Raw genomic sequence first — 27646 nt, forward strand, 5'->3', positions numbered from 1 at the left:
TCAGGAGTGCCATGCTGGCATCTCTTGGTCCCACAGGGAGCTGCCAGCACCTGCCTGAGGCACAGTTCCATGTGCCATGGCACGTCCAGGCTCTTCCACAACCACGGATCCGCGGAGCCGCGCCGGTGCGCGGCAACCTCCCCATGTTGGGTCCCTGCCAGTGCCGAGAGCTCTGCCCTGTGCTGGTGGCACTGGTCCAGCCCCCGGGCTGATGAGGTGGCTCCCAGTCCTGGTTAATCATTTGCCAGGGAGCGCTGCCGGGGTGTATCCAAATTCCTCTCTCCTATGGACACGCTGCGGTGCGCTCGGCTGTCGCGCTCTCGCCCCGAGCTGCTGCACCGAATGTTTTGCAACAGAAAACCCCAAACCACATGAAAGCAGCCGAGTTTCATGTTTCAGTGTAACCCCAAATTCAGGTTTGCCAGGAGTTTCAGTAGTTTTAGAACCTTTCCCACGAACCTGCAGTGAGAGCTGTCGTTGAGCCCGGTTTTGGTGCAGACCCAGGTGCGACCCGGGTGGCGTTTGAGGTCTGTGCAAATGTGAAATCCCAAGGGTTTTGAGAAGAAGGAAGGAGTGAACCCAAACACACATCAGGGCAGTGCTTGCAGAGAGCCCTGCGCACATCTGGGGCCAAGCTGTCATTCCTTGGGGACCCAGAACCGTGGCACCCATATTCTCTACTCTGTGGGTTGTTCTTGGGGATGCTCTGAACCAGCTTGGCAGCATCACCCCCAAACCAGCTTCTAGAATTTGATAAGTGGTGGTGCTCTGAGCATCCTGGCTCTGGGGAGTGACCCGAGGACCTTGTGGCAGCTTATTCTGGTGTCTGCCACCTCTGGGGCTGCTTTTGGTGTGGCAGTGGGTTTACTTTAGGAAAAAAACAGTGAAAGCCAGCAATGCTCCAAAAAACAAGCGCCGGGGTGGGGACGGGGCTCCCTGTGAACCACGCCTGGCACACACCCAGCCCTGCCTCTGGATTCTGTGTGTTATTGGATCCGCCCGCGGATCGCTTTTTCGGCAGCGCCGGCTTTCCTTTCTCCAGCAATTTCCTGAAATAACGTTAGGGAAATGTGAAAATCTTGAACTTTTGAACCTCCCCGGAGGACGGCAGGAGGAGGGGACGCCCGCCTCCTCCCTGACGTTTATTTTGGCTACAGGGCCTGGGGATGGGGAGGAGGGGGCTCTGCAGGCCGCAGAGGAGCCGGAGCAGCGCTGCCCCTTATTAATTAATGACTTTCTCATCGGTGGGTCACGGAGGCGAGGAAGGCAGAGGAAGTTTTCTTTTGCTGGCAGATGCCGGGGAGAAGGGGAGTGCCTGGGCTGGGTGGTGAGGGCAGGGGGTGACACTCAGGGTGATGGATGGGGCCGCGGGATTTTCACCAGGCTCCGGACACGGGCAGAGAGGAGCAGAGGAGGGAAGGGGGATAGGCTGTGCCTGGGAAGTACTTTTCCCTCTGATGAACTTCAGAGGAGTATAAATCACTGCCAGGCTGCAGCTGCGGAGCATGTGACGCTGGCAAATTAATGGGCCTTCGGAAAAGCGGCCATCGCATTCCCCTCCGGCCTCTTAAAGGCACCGCCGGCCCTGGCAGGGCTGGGAATGGGGAACTGGGGGGCCAGGGCTGGGCTGGGGGAGCCTCATGGTCCTGCTGGCCCCTGAGCGAGCTGGGTGGGCCCATGGAGATGATCCGGTGTGAGGGCCCTGTGGTGCTCTCCGTGGTGTGCTCAATCCGTGGTGGAACTCAATCTGTGGTGGAGCTCAATCCTTGGTGGAGCTCAGTCTGTGGTGGAGCTCAATCCGTGGTGGAACTCAATCTGTGGTGGAGCTCGGTGTGTGGTGGAGCTCAATCCATGGTGGAACTCAATCTGTGGTGGAGCTCAGTTCATGGTGGAGCTCAGTCTGTGGTGGAGCTCAATCTGAGGTGGAGCTCAGTTCATGGTGGAGCTCAGTCTGTGGTGGAGCTCAATCCATGGTGGAGCTCGATCCATGGTGGAGCTCAATCCATGGTGGAACTCAGTCCATACTGGAGCTCGATCCATGGTGGAGCTCAGTCTGTGGTGGAGCTCAGTCCATGAGGGAGCTCAATCCATGGTGGAACTCAGTCCATACTGGAGCTCGATCCATGGTGGAGCTCAGTCTGTGGTGGAGCTCAATCTGAGGTGGAGCTCAGTTCATGGTGGAGTTCAATCTGTGGTGGAGCTCAATCTGTGGTAGAGCTCAATTCATGGTGGAGCTCAATCCATGGTGGAACTCAGTCTCTGGTGGAACTCAGTCCATGCTGGAATTCAGTCCATGGTGGAACTCAATCCGTGGTGGGCTCCTGCTGTGGACAAACAGGGCCAAGGTGCTCCTGGGACTGTGATTTTTGGGTACCTGGTGGGGTTTGGTGTAGAGGTGCCTCTGCTCTGCTCTCACCTACTCGGGTTTTCTGTACCAGAATGAAGGAGGGAGACAGATCGAGGGCACCAAAACCTTGTGGCTGGAGTGTTGAATTTGCATCAGAGATGGCTGAGGCTTTGCCTGGGGGCAGCAGGGTGCTCTGGCAGGGGACCTTGGAGCATCTTTATCTTGGTGGCACCAAGAGGCCACCACATGCCAGGGCTGGGCATTCCCAGACATCCCATGCAAACAGCTGGAGACTCTCCAGCTCATCCAGGGTCTCCAGGACCACCACCCAAGCCCATCACAGCACCTTGCTCCTCTTCCTCTCTCTTTAAAGCAGTGGTGGAAGAAGGGGAGAATCCAGTGCTGCAGCTCCTGCCCAGAGCTGCTGGAATGTGGGAGGGGGAGGGAGCCGAGCCACCAGCCCAACAGTTTAAAATTACTAAATACTTCCCTAATATAATTAGGTTTCCATGCAAGCAATTGCCTTAATTGCCAGAGGGATGTGGGGCTGTGCGGGGAGAGCCAGGCTGGGCTGGGCTGTGCTGCTGCTTTGGTCGGTGTCTCATGTTCTGCTCCAGCTGGAACAAGGGATTTGTGGGGGGAAAACATTCCCAGGGATGCCCCAGTAAGGATTTGGCTGGGCTAAAAATAAATAAAAGTGAATATGGTGGGTCTGGAAGCAAGGGGTGGTGAGCAGGACCAGTGTCATCCCCCTTGGATGGGTTTGCTGGAAGATGAGCTCAGATTCTACCAGGACATGCTGCAGTTTAAATTCCTGTTTATTTTTTAAGTGCTGTTGGAGCAGGGAAAGTTATGCAGGCAAAAAAAAAACCCAAAACCCAACCAAAGCAGAGCCCACTCTGTGATTTACGTGGTAAAGGAGATAAGTGGGGATTTAAGGAGAAGGGAATATATAATTGAGACGAACGTGTAACATGAGCAGGGATCCAAACAGAGAGATTGTAATCAGAAGTGTGAGGAGAAGCTGGGGTTTATTAATGAAACGTCTCATCCATTTGTCAGCTGAAGAGGAGCAGCCTTTCCCAGCAGCTGGAGGTGGAGGGGGTGGATGTGGGGATTCTCTCAGTGTTCCCAGTGCAGGGATCGAGGCTGCCATCTTCCTGCATGGTGCTCAGCCTGGGAGTCCAGGCAGGGTTGGAGGGAAAAAGGAGCTCTGTGGTTTCTGGGAAGCTGGATGTTGTTGTTTTCCTGGCTGGAATCTGCCCTAGAGCTCAGGAGCTGGGGGAGCTGCTCGGCGGGGCTGAGAGCCACCCGAGGAAGGGCTTGCTGGAGCCTTCGTCAAAGTCCCTCATCTTCCTCATGCTCTCCTGATCCCAGTGTTTGCAGTGCCCCTCCCCTGAGTGATGCAATGCCCAGGCACATTGGGAAGTGCTGCTGACCCCGTCCCACAGCCCTGCTGGCCCCCAGAGCTGGGACAAACCCCTCTGTCCTAGCCTGGAGGCTGCAGCCTGGTGCAGACACATCTAACCCAGCTTTGGAGGAGAGCATGGAGCACCCTGCTCCAGGGTCCTTGGTGCCACATTCCCAGGAGCTGTGCCTGGAATTCCCATGGTTTGCCCTTGCTGTGTGGTGTGGGTTCTGCTCCGTGGTGTGTGGTTTGTGCCATCGGGATCACCAAGGGTCTGCTGTGTGGGTGACACCAGGAGAGGTGACACCAAAGCCTGGTGAGGTCACCCTAGTTCATACCCCACTCAGTCCCTTTTATCCCTGCCCAGCATTGCCTTTGGGGCTCTCCATGCATTGGGGTTGGACAGTGGGGTTGGACAATGGGGTTGGACAATGGGGGTGGACAGTGGGGTTGGACAGTGGGGTTGGACAATGGGGGTTGGACAATGGGGTTGGACAGTGGGGTTGGACAATGGGGGTGGACAGTGGGGTTGGATAGTGGGGTTGTACAATGGGATTGGACAGTGGGGTTGGACAGTGGGGTTGGACAAAGGGATTGGACAGTGGGGTTGGACAGTGGGGTTGGACAAAGGGATTGGACAGTGGGGTTGGACAGTGGGGTTGGACAATGGGGTTGGACAGTGGGGTTGGACAAAGGGATTGGACAGTGGGGTTGGACAGTGGGGTTGGACAGTGGGGTTGGACAATGGGGTTGGACAATGGGGTGGACAGTGGGGTTGGACAAAGGGATTGGACAGTGGGGTTGGACAGTGGGGTTGGACAATGGGGTTGGACAGTGGGGTTGGACAGTGGGGTTGGACAATGGGGGTGGACAGTGGGGTTGGATAGTGGGGTTGTACAATGGGATTGGACAGTGGGGTTGGACAGTGGGGTTGGACAATGGGGTTGGACAGTGGGGTTGGACAATGCTTGTGGTGCCTGAGGGGTTAACCCAGAGCCGTGCTCAGCTCTCTGTACATGAAGAGAACATTTTTGTGAGGGGTCCTTCCCCTTCCCAGGCCCTGGCAGTTATCTGTGGGCTGCCAGAACGCCTGGAACGCCGAGCCCCGCTGGACATTGACCCGTCGGTGCCGAGCTCAATTAGCTGAGGCTATCTGATTGGACTTGGCGCAGCCTAATTAGCTTTGGACTCCAACCAGAAACTTAAACCCAAAGGCAGCTTGCAGGCAGCCCATCCCTTGCTGCTGCCTGCCTGAGGGAGGGGAAAGCTTTCCCAAGCCTCCTCTCTGGCCTGGGAAGGGGGAACAACCCACCCAGCCTGCCTGCCCATCCCTCCGGCCACACAGCTGGAGGTGAGGGGCTTAAACCTGTTAAATGTGTTACTGATCCCCAGCAGGTCACAAAAAACCAGAGGCAGCTTCTTTCTCTTGGAAAAAAGCACATGGCATCCAGTTTCTAGAGGGAACTTGCTTTTTTGGAAGGGGATCTGACTGTGCCTTCACTGTCCTGTCGCATACCTTCCTGTGTAGCACCCAGTTCTCAGGCTCCTTCTTCCCCCTGGACCTGCAGCTGCAGGTCACAAAGTGGGTGGTTTGTCCCTGAGGGAACTGGCTCACTCCAGAGGGTTCTCCAGTCATTGCTGGAGATGTGGAGGAGGAGCTGAGGTGGGAAGGGATGGCAGTTTTGGGACCCTTGGTTCCTTTCCCTGTCTGTGTTCTATCTCTGTGACCATTAAAGCTGCTGGGAAGGAACCTTCAGGGATCTGTTGACCAACTTTCCACCAGGCATGCTTCTGAGAGGTGGGCATTTCTCCAAGGAGACTTGGAAAACAGCCTTCCCAGGGGCTGCCCTTGCCCAGTTCCCAGCAGTGAAACCCTCTGGAGGGTTGGCTCATCCCACTTGGATGCTCATGAGATGTCTCCTGACCAGATGACACCTCCGTGCCCATGCCAGGCTTGCTGGGTCTCAGCTGAGAGATGGAAAAGTCCAGTGGCCTTGCCATCCTCCAGCTCGCCCTAAGGAAAACCACCACAACTGATTGATTTTCTGGAAAACCAGTAAGCAGTGTTGGCTTTGCTGGTCGGTGGCACACAGCTTTGGTGTCTTGGGCTGCCAGCTGCACACTGGTGGTGAGCACCAGCCCAGGCCCCGCTGGATCAATTAAAGCCCATTATGCCAAGTGAATGACTGTAATTATCTCAAATCTGGATTAATGTGCACGCACAGCACCGTAATATAATCCGCCTGCCTGGTGCTTTGTGGGCTGCTGTTCCTGAGAGCCAGGCAGAGGCAGGAGACAAAATTCATGGCTGTCTTCCTCCTCCTCCTGCTGCTGGCTCAGACCTGAGCATGGAGCTGGCCCACCCTGTAGGATCTCTAGAAGCCCCCAGGGCTGATGGTGCTGAGCTCAGGTGGGAGCAGAAGGCGATGGGGAGGTGCTGTCCTTCCTGCCAGTCCCCAAAATCTGCAGAGCAGGGGTGGATGCAGCACATCCTGCACCTCCAGAACTCATTAACAAATGAGCATCACATTTTAGCCCATGGATCTCAGAGCTGGGAGAGCTGCTGGGCTGCTCTGCTCTTGGCCTTGAGGATTTGGCTCATCCCAGATCTGCTGGGAAGCTGAGGCTGGGGAGCTCCTGTTTCCCAGAGCACTCAGCACCCTTTTGGCTGCTTCTTGCCCTGCCTGCTTTGCAGAGGGATGTTCTGGGGCTCAGGGGAGCAGGTTCCACAGGGGTGGAGAGCTTGGCTGCAGGTCTGAGCCCCATCTGCTCTTCACACCCCTCCTCCCTGGAGCCCAGCGTGGGGATGTCCCCAAGTGCTGGGGACAGTGGTGGGATGGACTGGGGCAGTGCATGCACATGCTACGTGTGTGACTCCTTATTGGGATGTCCTGGGGGATCTCCAGGGTGAGTGGGAAGCTTCTCCTCTTTCTGCTGGAATGAGCTTAAAGCTCTCGTCTTGCTGGATCCTGCTTGGATTTTCATAGCTCAGAGCCCAGCACCCCCTCAAGGGCAATCAGATCACTTCCAATTTGCCCATAAGCTCATAAAACTGCAATTGAATGTAATTAAAAGGCCATAATGAGCTCCAGCAACCTGCGGGACCACTGTGCTTGAGCTCTCCCCGTGCTCCTTTCGGGGCCTGGGATGGAGCCAGCGAGGCTGCCAAGGTCAGCGGCTGCAGGGAGGATGAGGAGCTCCCTGGGCAGACTTTGGGAAGTGCCTGGGTGCCACCATCACCACGTCCCCACCGTGGTGATACCCCTCAGGAAAGAATCCCTGGGAGCAGGCCTCTGTTTTTTTGTGGAGCTGAGGGAGCTCTGCTGGCATAATTTCCTGCTAGTTTGGCTTCGCTGGTGCAGTTTGGGAGCTGGAAAAGGGCCAGCAGGTCCAGTCACCTCTCCATGGCCCACTCCAGGCTGTGCTTGGGGAAGGGGGACAGGGGACAACTGCAGCAGTGGTGGCTGAGCCCTTGTCCCTTGGCAGTGGGGTCCCCCAAACCTCCCTTTTAGGGTGTGTGAGGACACCCAAGGAGTTGGAGAGATGTAACCCCAAGCAGGGTTTGCCTGGGAATCCCCAACTCTGCCAGATTTGGGGCAGACGGATGGGTTGGGGGGTGTCAGTCCCCTGGGCTGGGGGCATCAATCCCCTGGGTTGGGGGCATCAATCCCTGGGTTGGGGGGCATTAATCCCCTGGGTTGGGGGCATCAATCCCCTGGGTTGGGGGCATCAATCCCTGGGTTGGGGGGCATTAATCCCCTGGGTTGGGGGCATCAATCCCCTGGGTTGGGGGCATCAATCCCTGGGTTGGGGGGCATTAATCCCCTGGGTTGGGGGCATCAATCCCCTGGGTTGGAGGCATCAATCCCCTGGGTTGGGGGCATCAATCCCTGGGTTGGGGGGCATTAATCCCCTGGGTTGGGGGCATCAATCCCCTGGGTTGGGGGCATCAATCCCTGGGTTGGGGGGCATTAATCCCCTGGGTTGGGGGCATCAATCCCCTGGGTTGGGGGCATCAATCCCCTGGGTTTGGGGCATCAATCCCCTGGGTTGGGGGCATCAATCCCCTGAGTTGAGGGTATCAATCCCCTGGGTTGCGGGGCATCCATCCCTGGGGTTGGGGGGCATCAACCCCCTGGGTTTGGAGCATCAATCCCCAGGGTTGGGGGGCATCAATCCCCGGGGTTGGGGGCATCAATCCCTGGGTTGGGGGGCATTAATCCCCTGGGTTGGGGGCATCAATCCCCTGGGTTCGGGGGCATCAATCCCTGGGGTTGGGGGCATCAATCCCCTGGGTTTGGAGCATCAATCCCCAGGGTTGGGGGGCATCAATCCCCGGGGTTGGGGGCATCAATCCCACACCCTAAAAGCACCAGGAGCGGCCAGCCCTGCTCTGAGCTACTTCTGCAGCGGGCTGTGAAGAGCTGCCACGTCGAGCCCTTCATCAGGCACCCCTGGCAGCCCAGGGGCCCTGGCAGCAGCACTACAGTGCCCCTATTATGGGCTGGCCCTGCAGCGGGTTCCCAGCCAGTAAATTAGGGGCACTGTGAGTGCAGAACAGAGAGCATTGTGAGAGCGGGGCCAGCGCCGGCCCTTGAGGGATGAAATAGGAGCCTGTAATTTCTCAGCGCTGTTGTGACATCTTTGCACAAGCGTGTGATTGAGTCACATTTGCTTTATCAGCAGAATCCTTGTTTGCCTGGGTGCGCCCTCCCCCCCTCCAGCCAGCGCTGCCAGGGTGGGGGAGAGCTGCCCTGGGCTTCCCTGCTCTCCCCATACGTCCTGCTCCTCTCCCTGCCTGATTTTCCCTTCTCTGCCTGCCCCCGGAGGCTGCCCTGTCTCCTTGGGACATGGGATGGGGTCCTCCATGTGGTGGGGAGATGGTTTGGGATGGGTCCGTGTGGTGTTTCCTCCAGTGACAGGCGGCTTCTGGAAAATTCCCCTTTCAATCATTCCCCCTTGGAGATGGGGTAGCCCCTGCAGGCTTCCAGCTCTGCCCCTGCTCCAGGAGCAGGGTGGGGTTTTGGCAAGCTCCTGAGAGGGTGGGATGGGGTTTTTGAAGGAGGAAATCCAAAAGAAGCCCCTGTGCTGGTGCTGAGCACACGTGGTGAGCCCTGGCATGGGCTGTGCCCCCTGCTCCACGGCAGCTCCGAAGCATCAGGAGCAGCTGTCCCATTTTTGTGTGGATCCTGTGGTGGGGGGCCTCCAGACCCCTGGGCACACAGGGTGATGGGCTGAGTTAGAGCTGAGTGTCTCCCCAAATTGGTGCTTTGGGCCAGATTCCAAAAAACTGGGTTTTTCTGCAGAGGAGAAAACAGGACAGACAGGAAGAGCAGGTGTTGGAGCTGCAGGGACAGAGGTGACCCAGCTGTGGGACAGGGATGTGCTGCCAGATTTGGGGTGGGTCCCACTTTGGGGAGCCCCTGTGGGGTGATTTTCCTCTTCCCCTTCTCCTTGTGGGAAGAGAGCAGAGCTTTCCTGAGGGCTGAGCAGGAATTCTGGCTGGGGAGGGAGAGTGCAGTGGAAAAGCTGCTCGTGGGTGCCGTGGGCTCACCCCAGGGTGAGAGCAGGTGAAATGCTGGCAGAGGCAGCACCGGTGCCTGGCAGCAGGCAGAGGGATGCTGTGGAATTCCTGCAGCCAAGGAGAAGCCCTGCTGCTGCACTTAGAGCCCAAAAAGCACCTCTGCTGCTGGCTGGGTTCAGCAGAGGTGCTGCGGGATGGTTTTGGGGACAGCCAGAGGTGAGAAGCTCTGTGGCTTTGAGGTTTTAGTTTGGTCAAAGTGAAACCTGCTGGGAGGAGGAGCCCACCCTGTGCAGATTGCAGCTGAAACTGAGTTTCTCACTGTCCTCGAGCAGCTTGAACTAGCACAGCATCACCTGGGGGAGATTCTGAGTCTGGCTGGGGAAACTCTCCCAAATCTCAGAGCGGGTTCCTGAAGAGAAACTGCATGTGGTGGTTTTGAAATGCCTGCCAAAGACAGATTTCTGTGTGCTGGCCCCATGTGCAGGGCTTGGGGCATCTCAGAGGGATGTTCTCAGGTTTGTCTTTGTACTCGAGTCCACAAATATAAAAAGAAAAAAACAATTGCAGTTCTTTTTGCTGAAATCAGAGCTACTCAACATGCTTGACCACGCTGCGTTCCCATGCTCCTACATCCCTTTGCCTGTAGCTGTGGAAGAGACACTCAGAAGGGATTTATGGCTAAAACACAGCTGCATCTTCTGCCAGCTTGGGATCCATTCCCAGGGATTCCCTGTGTGCTCAGAACCCAGGTGGTTGAGAGGATCAGCTGCCTGTCCTCACTGGCCAAAGCGCTTCAAACGCAGCTCAATTTGCTTGCATTTGCCACAGGGTGCTGCTTATTTCTTGGCTCCATGGATGAGTTTTTGGGATAGGAACCACGCTGCACCTCTCTGAGTGTGCCCAGGTCAGGCACTGCTGGTTCCATGGCTGCAGCCACCCTGGAAAGGGAGCAGGCAGCTCTTGCTCCATCCTCCCTCCAGTTCTCAGCTGTGCTGCTATAAACTGGGAGCAAACTTGAGTAAGTTTGTAGGCCAGGGGCTATTTAAATTCAGCCCCCAGCTGGTGATCAGGACAAAAGCGAGGACCTGACCTCTTGTGGTCGCAGCATTACCATGGCAATTTCCACATGGAAAGCACTGTCCTGCCTGGATCCTCTTGTTCTCCTGCTGTTTTCCACTCATCCCCTGGTTCCTGTGGGGCAGGTGAGAGCCCAGGAAAGGGAAACCTCCATCATTTGAGGTTTGGAAAGCACGTGAGATTCCCAACCTGCTCTTGAGGAATGAAGGCAAAAGGACACGGATTTGCACTGTCAGGTTCATTTTGGTGTAGAGTCACCAAAGAAGGAACGTGGAGCTCTGCCTTTAATGCTCCACGTGCATTTGGGGGTGAGGATTTGGAAGCTGGGCACCCCAAAGTGATGCTGGAGAGCACAGGAGGAGGAGGATGGTCCTGCTCCCCTCCCAGCATGGCCCCGCAGAGCTCTGACACCGAGGGCTGACTTAAGGAAGGGAGTGGCAGCCCAAATTTAGAATTTCCTCCTGTTTAATACCCAGGGTTGATTCGCTTTCTGATTAAGGAGGAAGAGGTGCTGAGGGGAAAAAAAAAAAAAGAAAAGCGGAAGCAGGAGGTTGTGAGTGGCGTTCCAAATCTCAGCTGGTGCCAGGGACAGGCTCTTGGGTTGGTCCTACAGTGACATCTCCTCAAACAACCCCCCCCTGACCTGCTGCAAACCCCTTGATCCCAATGGATTTTGTCCTAGGTGGGCAGCTCTCCTCAGCTGCAGAAAACCACAGTTCAGGGAATCTGTTTGTGCCTTGAAATATGGTTTTTTTTTTAACTTCCCCTCTCTCAGATCTGAGTGCTGAGCCACCGAGCTGCTGAGTAAACTGCCAGGATATGCCAGAAAAGGTTTTCCAGCAGAGCTAGGTCACTGTAGTTTTACTGGCAAAGCCTCTTAGGCATAAATGAAGATTATTCTGGTGAAAGCTTATGCTGGTACACTTTATTCCAGTACAAATGACCTATCCTGGGAAAAAAAGCGCCTTTGCACGTTGGAATTGTTCTGCTCTGGGACATTTTGTGGTCTAGAAAAATTAAAATCACAGCCCTTGGTGGTAGTGCTGGGTCAGCAGAAGCTGCTTCAGCTGCTGCAGACGTGCCCTGGCCAGGCAGTAGCACTTGGAGTGACACTGGGTGACAGAATGCCACAGGGAAGGGTGGCGAGGGCTGGTGGCATTCCGGGTGTTCCTGGAGGGTCTGACCTGCCCATCTGGGGTGCAGCCAGCCATGGATGTTGGCTGCTCCAAGCTGGAGCTTTGTGCTGAGTGCCAAGGGGGTGGAAAACAGCAGTGGAGCTACCCATGGGTGTTGGTACCAATATTTTATGAAGATTTTTCCCCTTTATTGAAAATTATCAATATTATTATTATTGTTATGCCAGAAGAGTTCTGTCTGAGGGAAGAGCAATGCAGTTGAGATGCTAGCCTGGATTTTGGAACTGCCAGGATCTGTTCCCAGCTTTGGCATCAGTTTTTGTCTGGTTTTGGGGCTGCTGCTGCAAACCTCTGTGAGGTGGGAATCCATCCCAAAGAGATCTTGGAAAGGCAGGGATCTGCTGAGGGAAAGGGATGAGCACCAGAAACACAAAACTCAGGCTCCCATGCTGGGTCTGGTGTCCAGGGGATGATTCCTGCTGTGGGAACACTCCTTGCAGCCATCCCCTGCACATGGATCATGTGGCCCTGCCCTAAATGTCATTTTCCTTGGGAGAAAAATTCCCATCCAAACTCTGTGGCTGGCAGGCTCGTAGTTTGGAGGAAGAAAAAGAGCTTCACTGCAAATTCTGCAGCTGCTGACGAGCTCTGGTTTCTGATCTCCCAACTGCCATGGGGCATCTTTGGGGAGAGACAGAGGTCCTTGTGCTGAAACAAAGGACACACACAGAAAATAGCTGCAGTTGAGGGGTGTGACAGAGGGGAAATGCTTTCAGAACTTTTTTTTTTTTTCTTTCTGTTTTTTTTCTTTAATTTAGAAACAGGCACAGAGTTTATTTTGGTCAAGAGATAGTCACACACAGCAGCTTTAAATGGCAGAAGTCCTCGAGGAGAAGGAACAGTCTCACAGTGCTTGAGCTGAAAATGCCTTTGGGGAAATGCCTCCTCTGTTTGCTGCAGTCCAAGTAGTGCTCATCAGTTTGGGAATTTATTTGTGTCTGTTAAGGATATTTCCTCAATCTAGGCTTTTTTCTTTCTTAAATCTATCTATTTTTGTAGCATTCTTTTTGCAGTCAAGGTCCTTTAGGACACTTGTGATGGGGAAGAGGGCAGACTCCTCATATCCCACTCTTGATGCCCATCTCTCCACCTCAAGTTCTGTTTCCCCCAAACTCCAGTTCCCTCCAGCCAGGGACTGGCAGTCCACTGAGCTGCCTCAAGTGGACTGTTGATTTTGCTAAGTTTAAAAAACCATATTTGCTTGCTGGATGTAAATGTTTGCCATTGCTGCCGCTCTCCCAGTGGGGTTTTGGAGCTGGGAGTGTTTGGATGAGGAGTGCAAACCTCCCAGTGCCCAAGAGCTTGGAACTTTTGATGCTCTGCAGAAGCCCTGGTGTGGTTCACATTTCCCAGTGTGTGGCCGTTTGGGTGTAAACACCCCAAAAGTGGCCGTGCCTCCATTCCATGCACCATTATCCCTCTTCTGGTTTTGCCTCCCAGTTCCTTACTGGGAATCACACCAGTATGGGAGCAGGGTGTGTGAGGGGAGCTGGTGTGGTGACATGGACGTGCAGGGAGCTCCCGAGGTGCCCAGGGGTTGGGATTTTGGGAGAAGGGCTGGCCCCACACGTGCTTGGCGTGGGCCAGTTGCCAGTGACCCTCCTGTGACCTCTCTGCCTGAAATATTCCCGACCTTTCCAAAGGAAGGACTGTGCTCTGCTGCCTTCCCTTTGCACAGCTCAGGGCCTGTTCCTCCTGCATCTGCTGCATCCTTGGAAGGTTTCCCTCCATCACCCCGTGGCTGTCTTTGGGGTTTTCCTGCTGGATGGCTCTGCTGCTCTCCCAGCCCTCTCCAAACCCCAAACCCAGAGAGCTGGGGAGTGCTGTGCTAAACCCTGCCCTGGAATCCTCCAGGAATTTCCTGGGCTTGCTGCGGTGCCTCCCTCACGTCACTCAGCCGCGGGTGACGCGGTGGCCGGCGCTTGGCTTGTGTCAACATCCTGTGAGAGCCCGGCCAGGCCAGCCCCAGGCACAGGGCTGCTCCCTGCCACGGCCTGGGGGTGCTTTTGGGGTCACAGACGGGGTTCTGGGGGTCCTGGGGCAGCAGGGGGGCAGTGGTGGGATTCTGGGGGCAGCAGGGGGAATCTGGGGGCAGCAGTGGTGTGCTGGAGACAGAATTGGGATTCTGGATGTACCAGTGGGGTTCTGGAGGCAGCAGTGGGGTTCTGGGGGCAGTGATGGGATTCAGGATGTACCAGTGGGGTTCTGGATGTACCAATGGGGTTCTGGATGTACCAATGGGGTTCTGGAGGCAGTGATGGGATTCTGGATGTACCAGTGGGGTTCTGGATGTACCAGTGGGGTTCTGGATGTACCAATGGGGTTCTGGAGGCAGTGATGGGATTCTGGATGTACCAATGGGGTTCTGGGGGCAGTGATGGGATTCTGGATGTACCAATGGGGTTCTGGGGGCAGTGATGGGATTCTGGATGTACCAGTGGGGTTCTGGATGTACCAGTGGGGTTCTGGATGTACCAATGGGGTTCTGGAGGCAGTGATAGGATTCTGGATGTACCAATGGGGTTCTGGGGGCAGTGATGGGATTCTGGATGTACCAATGGGATTCTGGATGTACCAGTGGGGTTCTGGGGGCAGCAGTGGGGTTCTGGGGGCAGTGATGGGATTCTGGATGTACCAGTGGGGTTCTGGATGTACCAGTGGGGTTCTGGAGGCAGCAGTGGGGTTCTGGGGGCAGTGATGGGATTCTGGATGTACCAATGGGGTTCTGGAGGCAGTGATGGGATTCTGGATGTACCAATGGGGTTCTGGGGGCAGTGATGGGATTCTGGATGTACCAATGGGGTTCTGGAGGCAGTGATGGGATTCTGGGGGCAGCAGGGGGATGGTGAGGGCAGTGATGGAACTCTGGATGTACCAGTGGGGTTCTGGAGGCAGTGATGGGACTGTGGGTGTGGTGGTGGGATTCTGGGGGCAGCAAAGGGACTCTGGGGGCAGCAGTGGGGTTCTGGAGGCATAAGTGGGATTCTGGATGTGGTGATGGAGCTCAGGAGGCAGCAAAAGGATTCTGGAGGCAGCAGTGGGATTCTGGTTGCATAAATGAGACTCTGGGTGCAGCAATGGGGTTCTGGGTCCAGCAGTGGGACTCTGAATGCAGTGATGGGGTTCTGGGTCCAGCAGTGGGACTCTGGATGCAGTGATGGGGTTCTGGGTGCAGCAGTGGGGTTCTGGGTGCAGCAATGGGGTTCTGGAAGCAGCAGGGGGATGCTGGTTCCACATCTTCGCGAGAGCAGCATCGCTGCCTTGCTGAACCTTCTCTTCCTCCTGCTGGGGTTTCCCCACCAGGATCTGGGATCTCCAGGGAAGGTTGCTGAGGCTGGGCTGCTGTGGGTTCAGTGTTTCCCACTGGGTGACATTCATGTGCTGATTGCTCCAAAATCCCGGCGACACAGCTGATCCTGATGGGTGCAGGAGACTGAAGACAGAATTAATTCACTTTGGGGTCTGCAGCCACAGGCAGGCCCACCATGAACACCCCAGTGGCCGTGCTGGTGTGTCCCCATCTCTGGATGTCCCTGTGTGAGCTGGGGGGTCCGGGTGGGTTTTGGGGGGAGCCCTGCCCGTGCTGTCCCCCTCCTTCCCCGCCGCCTTCCGCCCGCCCCTCCCTGGGGGCCGGAGCCAGCCCCTTCCTCGCTGGGGATTGTTTTGCAAGCAGCGTGACAGGATGAGGAGGAAATGTGCCAGGAATGGCTCCATGTCTCCTCTTGGGAGAGCTGGAGTCTATTTATAAGCCCCCCTTCCCGCCCCCCTGCTCTGCTCCCCCGGGACAGGCAGACACAGCCTGTCCTGCTGCCTGCAGAGCTGCTCCTGCTTCCCCTCCCTTCCACAATCACAGACACGTTCAGGTTGGAAAGGACCTCCAAAATCCTCAAATCCAGCCTCTGAACATGCAGCATTCCCCGTGGATGGACATGTGTGTGTGATGCACAGACTGAGCCACCTCCACCTTGTGTGGGTGCTGCTCTCACTGTTCCCCACGCACGGCCTGGCCCGGTGATAAATCCAAATTATCCTGGAGCAGGAGGGAATCAGCTGGAGCAGCCACGCTGAGCCCCTGGCAGAGCTTAGAGCTGTGCCAGGGAGGTGGAGGAGGGCACTGATGCCTGGTTGAGGTGGAAATGCTCTTAACAAGGTGGAAATGCTCTCAGCATTAATACCAGCATGGATCCCCCAGAAGAAGGTGGTTTGGAAAGACGGAGCTGCGCTGGGAATTTTGTGGGAGAAACAGTGGGGCTGCAGCTCAGGGCCGTGCCCCACACGCATGACTCAACCCCTTTCCTCTCCTCCTTCTCTTGCAGATTTCTCCAACCAGGTGAATTCCACGTCCCTGAACTCCCCCACCAGCCGGGGGCCCATGGCCACCCCGTCCCTGCACCCGTCCATCGGGCCGGGCATCGGCTCCTCGCTGGGCTCCCCGGGCCAGCTGCACTCGCCCATCAGCACCCTCAGCTCGCCCATCAACGGCATGGGCCCCCCCTTCTCCGTCATCAGCTCCCCCATGGGCCCACACTCGATGTCTGTCCCCTCCACGCCCAGCCTGGGGTTCGGCACCAGCAGCCCGCAGGTAAGGGGACGCTGCTGAGGGTCACTGCTGGCCTGGGCTGTCCCTGTCTCTGGGGGTTTCCTCGTGCAGACAGGCACCAAGGGGGGCCAAAAAGCACAAGGATAAGGGGGAAACTAAGCTGGAGGCGTCCTGCTCCTCTGGGGGGCTGCTCAGGGTGGGTTTGAGGGACCAACACAGCTGGCCATCAGCTGTTGTCCCCAGGATTGGGGTGGAAGGGGAGTAGTGACCACACCTGGGGGCTGGTGTGGCTGTGGCAGGAGCCAGAGCCACCCTAGGACTGTCTGGGATTCTTCTCCTTCCTGGCAAGCAGCACATCCCCTCCAGGGCTTGCCCACGTTCCCCACAGAATCTCGGGGTTGTTTTGGTTGGAGAAACCCTCTAAGATCATCCAAATCCACCACAAAGCCACGTCCCCAAGTGCCACACCCACACACCTTTAACACTTCCAGGGATGGTGACTGCACCACTTCCCTGACAGCCCTTTCAATGAAGAAATGACCCCAAACAGCCAACCTCAACCTCTGCTGGCACAACTCGAGGCCATTTCCCCTTATCCTGTCACTGGTACAAACCCAGGGCTCCTCTGCCTGCTCCCCCTTTCTCCTCACAGGGCGAGGAGTGGCCTTCAGTGGCTAAAGATTATGTAAAAACCCCACCAAGCAGGGTGAGATAAGCTCTTTTTAAAAATAGCCAGACTGGGGTGCTGGCCAGCCCCTGCCACCTGTTGCTGGCTGCTCGCACGGGATATGTTTAGTAAAAGGGCAGATTAAGGAATTGGCCACCACCTGCCACTGGCTGCAGGTTTATTTATTCCAGGCCCTCTCTGGGACTCAAGCACCTGCCAGCACCTTTATTTTTAAATATTGGCCTGATTTATTCCCAGGAATAACAGAGCTTTTTACTACGTGGGGCTGTTTTACTACATGACTGCTATCTCCAGCAGCTTCTCCAGGGTCCAGCATCCCTGTGCTGGTCAGGGAGGAATAAGATTTGCCTCTGGATGAGCTTCTCCCATGCAGGATTCAGCCTGTGACCCCCTCAGATGTGCAGGGACCTGCTTCCCACTGAGGGACAGCAGCAGGGTGGACACGTCCCTCCCACCCCAGGGCCAGGGGAAGAGGAACTGAAACTGTGCCTGGGAACGGGCAGCCAGAGCAAAATCAGCAGCACCAGCGCCAGAACGGTGGGGAAGGAGAGGGAAGGGGGATGTGAGGCAACCCTGGGGGGAGCCACAAGCTGGGGAGACGGCGGGGAAGGGGCGAGGGTGAGGTGCAGCTTGGGAGCGGCCAGCGGGGAACCGAAACAAAGCCGAGCTCCAGGGCAGAGGGGGAAGTGAGAGCGTGCTGGGGTGGTGCTGGGAGCGAGCTGGCTCCAGCCCTGGTGCCTCCAACCCTGGTGGCTCCAGCCTTGATGGCTCCTGCCCTTGTTGACTTCAACCCTGGTGGTTCCAACCGTTGTTGACTCCAACCCTGGTGGCTCCAGTCTTGATGGCTCCCGCCCTGATGACTCTAGTCCTTGTTGACTCCAACCCTGGTGGCTCCAGCCCTTCAAGGTTCCAGTCCTGATAGCTCCAGTCCTTGTGGCTCCAGCTCTTGGTGGCTCCAACCCTGATGGCTCCAGCCCTGGTGGCACCAATCCTGGTAGCCTCAGCCCTTCATGGCTCCAACCCTGATGGCTCCAGCTCTTCATGGCTCCAGTCCTTGTGGCTCCAGTCCTTGTGGCTCCAGCCCAGGTGGCTCCAGCCCAGGTGGCTCCAGCTCTGGTGGCTCAAGTCCTTGTGGCTCCAGCTCCTGGTGGTTCCAACCCTGATGGCTCCAGCCTTGGTGGCACCAGCCCTTGGTGGTTCCAGCCCTGATGGCTCCAGCTCTGGTGGCTCCAGCCCTCAGAGCACCCGTCCTTTGTTCAGGGACTTGTCTGAAGTGTTTTTCCTCAAGGTGACACTTGGGAGGGCCTCAGCCTAATGGCTCCTGCCATCTGCTCCCTGTCTGGCCACATTAGGTCCCTGTCCCTGTCCCTGCAGCGGCGCCTACCTGGGCTGGCAGAGTGCAGGGGGAGGATGAGGAGGGGGCACAGCGAGGCTGAAGCTCGGTGGGCAGCGCAGCCCCCCTGGCCCAGCCCAGCCCAGCACAGCACGGGGGTAATGAGGCGTGTGGCCCCCGTCGCCGGGCAGGGCTGGCACTGATGGAAGGTGGTTTGCATCAGATGGCAGATGCCACTTGCCATCAGGCCACGCCTCGTCGCCTCTGGAGAGGCAGCAGAGCAGAAGGGCACGCGCTGTACGAGGTCCCCGGGGTGGGGAGGGAGCTGCCAGGCTCCCAAAAAACGGGGGGCTCAGCCCACCCCATCTGGTTCTGCAGAGGGCAGCACCCTGCAGCCCTTGGGGGTTTGCAAACCTTGCAGGGTTTGCAAAGACAGCCCCAAAATCAAGAGCAGGGGATGCTGCTGCTGAGCTGGCCCAGGAATGAGGGCCAGACTGGGGGGCTAGACCCTGCAGCTCTGGGATTTAACACTCTGTTTCAATCCTTTTACCTAAAAATGATGGGAAAACAGGGAAAAGAGTGCAGGGTTTTCAGCAGGCGCTGCGAGGGGAGGACTTGCCATGCCTGTGCAGGGCTGTGTGGAGCAGCCCCAGGCATGGCTGGCAGCAGCTCGGGATGCCCGGGGGCCAGTGGGGAGAGATCAGACGTGGGATTAGATCGTCTGCCTTCGCACAATGCTCTTTGTAAGGGTGCCTGGGGGACCGGGGAAAGGCTGGGGTGTTTTTTGGGATGGCAGGAGCAGGAATAAAGCTCTGCTTGCCGGGAGAGCCGGGATTCAGGTGTGTGATGAGCTGGAGAGGGAGAGGAAGGAGCCGAGGGGTGCTGGTGTCACTGGGGGAGCAGAGCCCTGGTTCCTCCCCTGTCTGGGCTCGTTGCTGAGCTGGAGCCGTGCTGTCCCAGAGCAGAAGTGCTGTGCCAAGGCCAGGGGCTGCTGTCCCCTCCTCTGTCCTGCACGTGCTTGGGGCAGGCGCCAGGGCGCTGTGGGAACCCCGGGCTGGCTCTGCTGAGGTTGGGAGCCAGTGCTGGGAGAAGGAACTGCTGACTTTCCCCTCCCCAGCCCGGGGCTGACTCAGCTCTGAGCAGCTGATTTTCCATGCTGAGGAGGTTGGTGGGACCCCCGCCCTCCTGGCCAGGGCTTCCTCTGCCCATCATCCCCCCAGCGTTTTTGGGGGGCTGCTGGGGTGGGCTCTGTGTGCTGCTGGGGCTGGGGGAGGTGGTGGGGAAGGGTTTTATCTTCATCAGCAGCCGTGGCCTCTGGGCTGGCTCCCACAGCCAGGGATGCAGGGATCACCACCAGCTGCACCCAGGAGCTGGCTGCACTTCCCAAAAAGGGCTCTGGGAGGAATTCCTGGGGCAGGTCACCCTGACCTGGCCACCCCTGCTGCCAGGGGAGCACAGAGATCATGTGGGGCTCAAAAAGAGGTGCTCCTGCCTGGGACCTGCTCCTCCCTCCCTGTGTGCTCTGTCAAACAGCAGCTAAAGCCAGGAGTGCATCCCTGGGTGGCAGCAGCTCCCAGCTGCCTTTGATTCATCAGCTGGCACAGGCAGGGTGGCAGAGGGAGGCACATCCACCCCATTTCTCCAGGGTGGGTTTACCTGGCTCTGTTGTGTGGCTGCCAAATATTCCCCACCAGCCTGGAGGCTTGGAAGCCAGAGGAGCGGCTGTGCTGCTCTGATTGACAGATCACAAGCCCTGGGACTTCCCTGAATTAATTTGTGACAAGTGCAGTTGCTGGGGATCTCTGTTAGAGCAGAGAAAGGCACAAACTGAAGCACAGGCCTGTGAATCCGTGCTGGCTTTAGAGGGTGGCTGGGGTGGTGGCTCTGGGACAGTCCCTGGCAGGATGATTCCCTTGGGGACACCCCAGTGATCCCAGCCTGCTCTGCTGACCAAGAGCTGACCAAATCCAGGTCCCACATCACCTCCTGGGCAGGGTGAGCTTGTCCCTTTACTGAGATGGGTCAGTCCCACAGCTCTGTGCCTCAGTTTCCCTTTGCACACAGGGGTGTAACAGCCCAGTGGGGATTCAGCCCAGGTACCCTTCACTCCACAGCAGCACCATGGTGCCAGTTCCACCCAATTCTCTGCTTGCTGGAGCCCAAGGAAAGGAAGGAGAAACATTTGGGAGTTGCAGGGACATGTCCCACCCACTCCAGCTCTGGAATCCAGGCCCCGTTGCAGCTGGGATGTGTTTATTTGCCATGGAGCTTTCCTTTGGAGAGATAATGCTGAGGGGATATCTATAAATTGCAGAGCTAAACAAGAGTGTCCTGGCCTTCATCATCCATGGAGAGGCTCTCTCCCAGGAGCAGCTCTCCCACGAGCCACCCCTGCACATCTTCTTGCCTGTGTCCCGTGCTGGTGTGAAGCTGGGGTGGCTGCTGAGCCCTGGCTGTGGGGGCAGTGCAGGAGGAACTTGCTTCCCAGTTAAATCATGGAAAAACATCCTCCTTGGATGGGCAGGGTGCTTGGGAGGCTGGCCATGTCCTGCCCCTCGTGTCACCCTGCTGCCAGCTCAGAGCCACCCCAGCTCCTGTGCCAGCCCTATGAGTGCTGTGCCTTTGTGTGCCCAAATCCTCTTGGTTCAGCAGCTGGAAGCGTGTCCCCTGCTTGTCCTGTCCTGTGTGTGGCACAGCCCCATGTCCCCCTGTCCCCAGCCCCAGCTGAGCCCTGTGCTTGTCCCTCCACAGCTCAACTCGCCCATGAACTCCGTCACCAGCACAGAAGACATCAAGCCACCCCTGGGGCTCAATGGAGTCCTCAAAGTGCCAGCACATCCCTCAGGAACGATGGCCTCCTTCACCAAGCACATATGTGCCATCTGTGGGGACAGATCTTCGGGTGAGGCTGGCCCCTGCCCTGGCAGGGCTCGGGGCAGCGGGCTGGGGGTGTGGCAGAGAGCTGGGGAGTGCCAGCAGGAGCTCTCCTTTGGGACAGGACCTGCCTGTGCCTCACAGCAGGGGATGGAGAGCAGAGCCAGGAGACCCCAGGTCCCTGTTCTGCAGTGGGGTCCCATCCTCACCCTGCTGGTCCCACCCTCCCTCTGCCCGTCTTTGATCCACACTGGTGCTGTCACACGGTGCCACATGAAAAGATGCTCTTGACATGGAGTTTCTCCCCTCCTGGGAGATAAAGATGGGCTCATTCCCTTTATTCTGCTGCTCTTTTAAAAGCTGCCTACTCCAGAAGAGCTCTGGTTGCCTGCTTTGTGAGCCCTTGGGGACCCCTCCTGTGATCCGGGCTGGAAGTGGAGGGTGGGAACCCAGTGGAGGGTGGGAACACAGTTGTGTGTCTGCTGTGGGGGGTTCAGAGAGCTCACAGGGGTACAGGGGGACACCCTGTCCACTGCTGCACTGCCCTACCCCTGCTGTATGGCCCAGCAATGGCCTTTCCCTGGATGGAAGGCAGGATGTGACCCATGCATGGCATCCTGATTCTGTGGAAGCCAAAACTCAGCTGGGGGAGACCCTGGGTAGATCTGCTGTCAAAGAAAGGATCTGGAACCACCTTTAAACCTGAATTTTATCCCTCCCCCAGGTAAACATTACGGGGTTTACAGCTGTGAGGGCTGCAAAGGCTTCTTCAAGCGCACGGTGCGGAAGGACCTGACCTACACGTGCCGGGACAACAAGGACTGCCTGATCGACAAGCGCCAGCGCAACCGCTGCCAGTACTGCCGCTACCAGAAGTGTCTGGCCATGGGCATGAAGAGAGAAGGTAAGGCCAGGCCTGGCCAGGGGGCTGCAGGGAGCTTGGAGGGCACCCAGAGGCGGTGTTGGCGTTGCCGAGGGGTGTTGTTACTCCGGTGACGAAAATTTTGGTTGTGGTTTGGTTTTGCGCCTCAGCCAGAGCATCTCATGGTCTCCAGTCTCTGTTCATGGTGTCACTCCCTGTGGAGCATAACTGAGTGCCACAGCAGTGTGTAGGTGATGGGTAGGGACATTTTCCACTCCAGCCTGGCCTTGGACACTTTCAGGTTTCAGCTTCTCTGGGCATCTTGTGGTAGCACCTCAGCACCTAACCCAGCGCTGCATTTTTCTTCTCATTGGGAAGAAGAAAGCAGTTTGTTCTCTTTAAGATAGCTCTTCCTTAGTGGAATTTAAATTTAGGATCTAAACTTCGCTGGCAGTGCCTCTTTTAAATGATCTTTTTAAATGCTGACTGCGTCTGTTCTGATCGAGCTGGCGGAACAGGCTTTTAGCAGACATGACGTGAGAGTGACCCCAGTTCTGTGCTGCTTTCTCCCCTTACATCTTCAGAGCCACACTTGCCTCCCTGACAGGCTGATAAAGGCAGCCCTGCTCTGGCCCTGGCCCACAGCTCCAGCCTGGGAGCCTTTGAAGAGCACTTAGGCCTGTCTGGAGCCTTGAATAAACGGGGCACTGCTGGAGCTGCTCTGAGTGTTGGCCAAACCCTGCCACGCTCAGTTTATGGGGTTACCCCAGCACCAAAGTCACCAAGTGTGACAGCTGTCTGTGCTGGAGGTGTGGGGGGATTGCCAGGGCACCTCCTGGGCCCTGCTGAGTTAACCCTTGGGTGCTCAGAACAAATGTTCCTTCCCCAGCAGACCGTGGAATGGAGAGATGGAGGCGTTCAGGGCAGTGCAGGAGTGGGGGTGGCATTGCCCTTGGTGCAGAGCACTGGGCAGTACTGGATCCCACAGGAGATGTGCAGCAGGATGAGGAAAATCTGATCCAAAACCTGAGCCATGGACACTCAGATGACCAAAAAGAAGCCAAGAATTCTCCTGTGTGTTCAACAAGATAAATACAGAGCATCCCCTTCCCCTGGCACTGCATCCAGAGCCTTCCACTGACCCAGCTACCTTTCAGCCCCCCAGAACAAGGTGTGCAGGGCTGGGAAGGGCAGCAGGAATGCTGGAACTCTGCCTTCCTGTGAGCAGGAACCCGCTCCCTGCCTGCCCTTGGTGGTGATTGCATGGGCAGCGCCGCTAAAAATTACAGGTCCATTAATTAATTTCTAAATGGTGGTGGAAGTCCCCAGGGAGCACGTACAGTGTGAGGACTCTATTAATTCATCTTGATTAACATTATCACAATGAATAGCAAATGAATTCATAATGATCAGACAATTATTTAAAAGTGTGACAGATGGGATCTTGGTAACTCCAGGAGTGCGCTCAGGCAGTGCTGATGGATCTGGATGGGGAAGGGCAGGAACTGGTGATTTGACAGCAATCATTAGATGATTTAGGCATAATCCCCACGTAGGGAAAGCTGGAATAACTCCCCTGTCTCTTGTTATAAACCTAAAAATTCAGTGTCTCACAGAAATGTCTCAGTTGTCCTAAAGCTGAAAGTCAGAAGTTGGATCTTGCTGAGCTCTGGTTTTGAGCAGCCCTGGAGTTTCCCATGTGATATCCACCAGATTTGTCAAATAAAGGTCTCTTCCCATTGCACCCATCCCAGCTGACTGGAATTGTCCCACCTCTATTTTGGGGAAGAGTTTTGGGCTAAATCTGCATTGTCTAAGTACTCACAACATAGCTGGCTTTTTATCCTCTAGCATAAACCCTTGTATCTTTTAAGTAACAGAGCCAGGGTTATGGGCCTCATTTCCCTAAAAAACATCTTGTTCTGGAGACCTAATTTGTAGCTGTGTAAAAGCACAGCAGATTCCTGCTGGGAAGTGTCTCTCCTGCAGCCCAGAGGTGCTGGGATTTGGTGCAAGCACAGTAAAAGTGTCTAAAATCAGTGCTGGGGCTGAGTGGGAGGCAGGGCTGGGCTGGGGGGCAATGCTGGGTGATGCTGGGAGGAGGAGAGAGCCAAGGTTGTACTCCATTTAAAGAGGGTGAAAGGAAAAGGGTTATTGGGTGAGAATTTGGATTAGAGAAGCAAAATCAACCTGCTGGATGTTTGATCCCAGCAGCTGAGGGTCTCCAGGTGAACATACCAAGAGCAGACCCAGAGGGATGAGCCCTGTGCCCATCAGAAGCAGCAGCATACCCAGGGTGGCCCTGCTGGGGGACAGGGATCCTCCAGGGCTACAAACCTTGGCTTAAAGAGGAGGAAAGCCTGCAGGGGCAGAGGATTCCTCCTGCTGTGTGCATCCCTTCTGGCTGTTCCCTGCTAGGAACACGTCAGAGAGATCCCAGCCTTCACAGTGAATGAGCCCCATGCTCTCTGAGATACTGCAGCCATAATAAATAAGCAACTGGGAACATTTTTTTTCCCCTATGAATTTCTGCCAGCTGTGTAAGGCTTCGGTTTTTTGTACTCTGTCTCCCACTAAATACCGGATAGTCAACAAAATTAAGATTACCATCAGGCATCTTGACTAATGCAGGGATTATTATTGTGGGGGTGGCTGTTTGCATCCAGGAGCTGAACTCTCCCTGCTCAATCTGTTCCTCATCAGGGTCTGAGGTGTCTGTGCATCAGCAGCCTCGGGTTTCAGAGGGAAAAATTGGGAATCGCCTCGGAATCAGGGAGGGAGTGCTCTTGTGAAGAGTAAACACCGGGGGGGCTTGGAATGGGGGGATCCTGTGTGGCAGGGGGTGACAGAGAGGTGACAGAGAGGTGACAGGGAGGTGACAGGGTGGCGGGGGCGTGGTGAGCCGGGGCTGTCCCGGGTGAGGAGTGCTGGCAGCACTCGGGATCGCACAGGGAGCAGGAAATACCAGCGAGGAGCCTTTCCCATGCTCCCGTGGCTGCTCGCAGGGAGCAGGGGTGGGAACCGGCTCCCAGCGCCTTCCCCCGGACGTGAGGGGCTCCTGGGGGGAGCCAGGCTGGGCTGCAGGACCTGCTGGGCTCCCACGTGCCGGCTGCAGGCTGGGCTTCGGTGCCAGACGGGTGAAAAGCGGCTGTTGGGGCATCTCAGAGCCCATCTGGAGAGCAGAGAGCTCTTCCCCTGCAGCACCTGCAGCTCGGGCTGCGTGGCTGAGCCCAAAGTTGTTCCTAAATCCAGGTGCAGGTGCAGCTGCTGAGATCCAGAGCTGGGCTCGGAGCGTCCAGGACATCTGTCCAGCTGCACGCCTGCTCTGTGGCTTCAGGGCTTCATTAAACTTCACAGCCTGAGTTAATTCTCTCCCTTCCTGTGTTTGTGGGTTGGTTTTTCCCCCCTCTCACTTGCCAAGCTGAGGGGTTCAGCCTGGGAAAGGTTGGAATTGCAGCATCTCCCCAGCCTGGAGACCTTCCCGTGTCTCCAGGGAGCTGCTCAGTCACTTAGCCCAGAGGGACTGAAGATTCCCACATGGATTTGGGCCTGATCCCCTGCCATGGCTGTGCATCCCCCTGGAGTTTGGGCCATCCCAGCTCCTGGACCATCCCTCAGCAGCACGAGGAATCTGGGGACAAAGAGCAGGAATTCAGGTTTCCAACCCACTCTCCAAGCGAATGTGAAAGCAGGCAAGTGGCCACAGCCTAGTGAAGGGGCAGAGTTCAAGAGCACAGTTATTTTTAGGAGTAATTTTGGAATGGAAAATGTCTTCCAGCTTAATGAGCTTGTTTCTTATATCCTTTTAAAGTGCTGCTCTTTAAACCAGCTGGTTAAATGAGGCTGGGTTTGGGGTTTTTTTGTTTTTAAGGATGCTCTTAGGTTGAAAAAACGAGTTTGGCTTATGGTTTTCTCTCCTTTTGTTGCTGTTTGTTTATACTTCAGTGTCCAGAGAGTGAAGCGAGCTAGAGATTTTTTGCTGTTGTTTTCCAGAGCTGTTCCTCTTGTGAACTAACTGCATGCAAAGGTTTCAATCCACTTTTTAACACTCTGAAGTTACACTTTTTAATTATCACGGTGGTATTTTGCATCCCTTAAAAAAATTACAGCGTTCAGTTGAAAATGTTGGAGAGAAAAAAACCCCATTTATTTCATGTGTCGCAGCTTTTGAGGTTGTTTACAGTAGCAGAAAGCTGCACCTCTGAAAAAGAAAAAAAAAAGGTGACACACGAAAGCAAAGCAGAAGAAACACTGTCTGAATTTGTTTTCTCAGCTGTCTTGGCATTTTGGATATAAACAGGTACCTGGGGCATAAATGCTTCAAGATGCTGATGACACACAGCAAAGATGTGGCTTCATGAAAGGCAGCAGAGCCCAATAAATTCCAGTGAGAGACACGAAAATGCCCAATCACCCCCACCCAGCACCTCATAAATAACCAGCCACCCACCTGCAGGATGGGGGAAAACTAAAACTGAGCAGGTTTGGGGCTCTCTGGGCTGAGCTTTGGTGCCTTCCCCTGTGCTCTCCGTTCACAGAGAGCTGTTTTCCCTGAGAAAATCCCATTTTTGGGGCAGTGAATTATCCTTTCCCCATGAAAAGAGCAACCCCCACCCTGTTGCTCCTGGAGGGGTGGATTTCCATCCCAAAAAGCTCTGTGTTGACACTAGGTGAGTGTCACTGCTGTAGCCTCCAGTGCTAAAAAACAAATCTGTGCTGCTCCTGCCCTCTCAGAAACACCATTGGAAAATCCTCTCCCTGCCTCCTCTGACATTCCTTTGGTGCAGTGCACAGGAGCGTGGCCACCCACAGGGGCTGCTTTGGGCACCAGATCTGGGTTGGGTGGCACTTTGCAGTGGACTCAAAGCTGCTTTTTTAGCCATCAGATGCTGCCCCATGAGCAAAGCCAAGGTGTCCAGTGTGCTGTGGGCACCTGCAGAGGATGGATCTGGCATTTTGGCACAGCAGCCCTCGGGCTTGGATGGCTGAGGCTCATCTGCAGTCCACAGGACGAGACATTTTGGATTTTAAAGACACCAGAGGTCACCAAGGAGTGGCTTGGACACATGGGGCTCCTTGTCTTGCTGTACCACGACCTGGGGAAGTGCAGATGGGCTGGAGAAGCTCAAGATGAAACATGACAGCAGCTGGCCTGAGGCAAGTACAGACCAAATCAGGCAGAATAACAGGAGAGGCTCTTCATCAGGTGCCATGGAAAACACAGGCTTCTGTCCTTGGCTGGGCTCAGACATAGCTGGAGGAGGTGGGGCTGCCTGTCCGAGCTCCCTGACTGCATCTTTTTTTCTCCTCAAGTGGATTGCAAGGTTGAAATGATTCCCTTATGTTTACAAAACCAGCCTGGGAAAGCTCTTAGCCATCTGAGGCTCCTTGAAGAGAAATGAAATCATTGGCACAGCCATCAGCAGGGGGGAGAGGGCTGGGGAGATCAGCTCTGGAGACACGGGGTGGCCACAGCTGGGGAGAGCTCTGCCTTGCACGAGGGGCTTTTCTGGGATGCAGCAAGCCCCAAATTCCTTCCTCAGCTCCTGTGTTTGAGGTGGATAGACCCACTCTGTTCATCCAGAGCTCTGCCACCCTCAGGACCAGGAAAAGCAGTGTTATTGGGAAGCTGAGAAAAACAAGGTTATTCCCGTTTTGGTGTCACCAGACAAGCTGCCATGCAGCTCCACCTTGGTGTTTCTCTTCTTAAAAACATAAATAAAAACCAAACCCACAAAGAAACGCAGTTCCCAGACCAGATCCATTTGAAAAAATGTGGTTTTGTCATCTCCACTGT

The 27646-nt window shown here is 55.9% G+C and overlaps 1 protein-coding gene across 2 annotated transcripts in view; it reads left to right on the plus strand.

Annotated features, from left to right (window-relative positions):
* The window catches only part of RXRA (retinoid X receptor alpha), a 106239-nt gene that overhangs the window by 53408 nt on the left and 25185 nt on the right, over positions 1–27646 (plus strand). For both annotated transcript variants that reach the window (XR_010348953.1, XM_064393361.1), the window contains exons 2-4: positions 15869–16134; positions 20865–21015; positions 21712–21891. Coding sequence is in view for 1 of the 2 variants with exons in the window: in XM_064393361.1 (XP_064249431.1) it covers positions 15869–16134; positions 20865–21015; positions 21712–21891 (597 nt within the window). In the remaining variant the exon portion in view is untranslated. The remainder of the gene's footprint in view (positions 1–15868; positions 16135–20864; positions 21016–21711; positions 21892–27646) is intronic.

Source organism: Passer domesticus, chromosome 18 (genome assembly GCF_036417665.1).
Source record: "Passer domesticus isolate bPasDom1 chromosome 18, bPasDom1.hap1, whole genome shotgun sequence".
Taxonomy (NCBI): Eukaryota; Metazoa; Chordata; class Aves; order Passeriformes; family Passeridae; genus Passer; species Passer domesticus.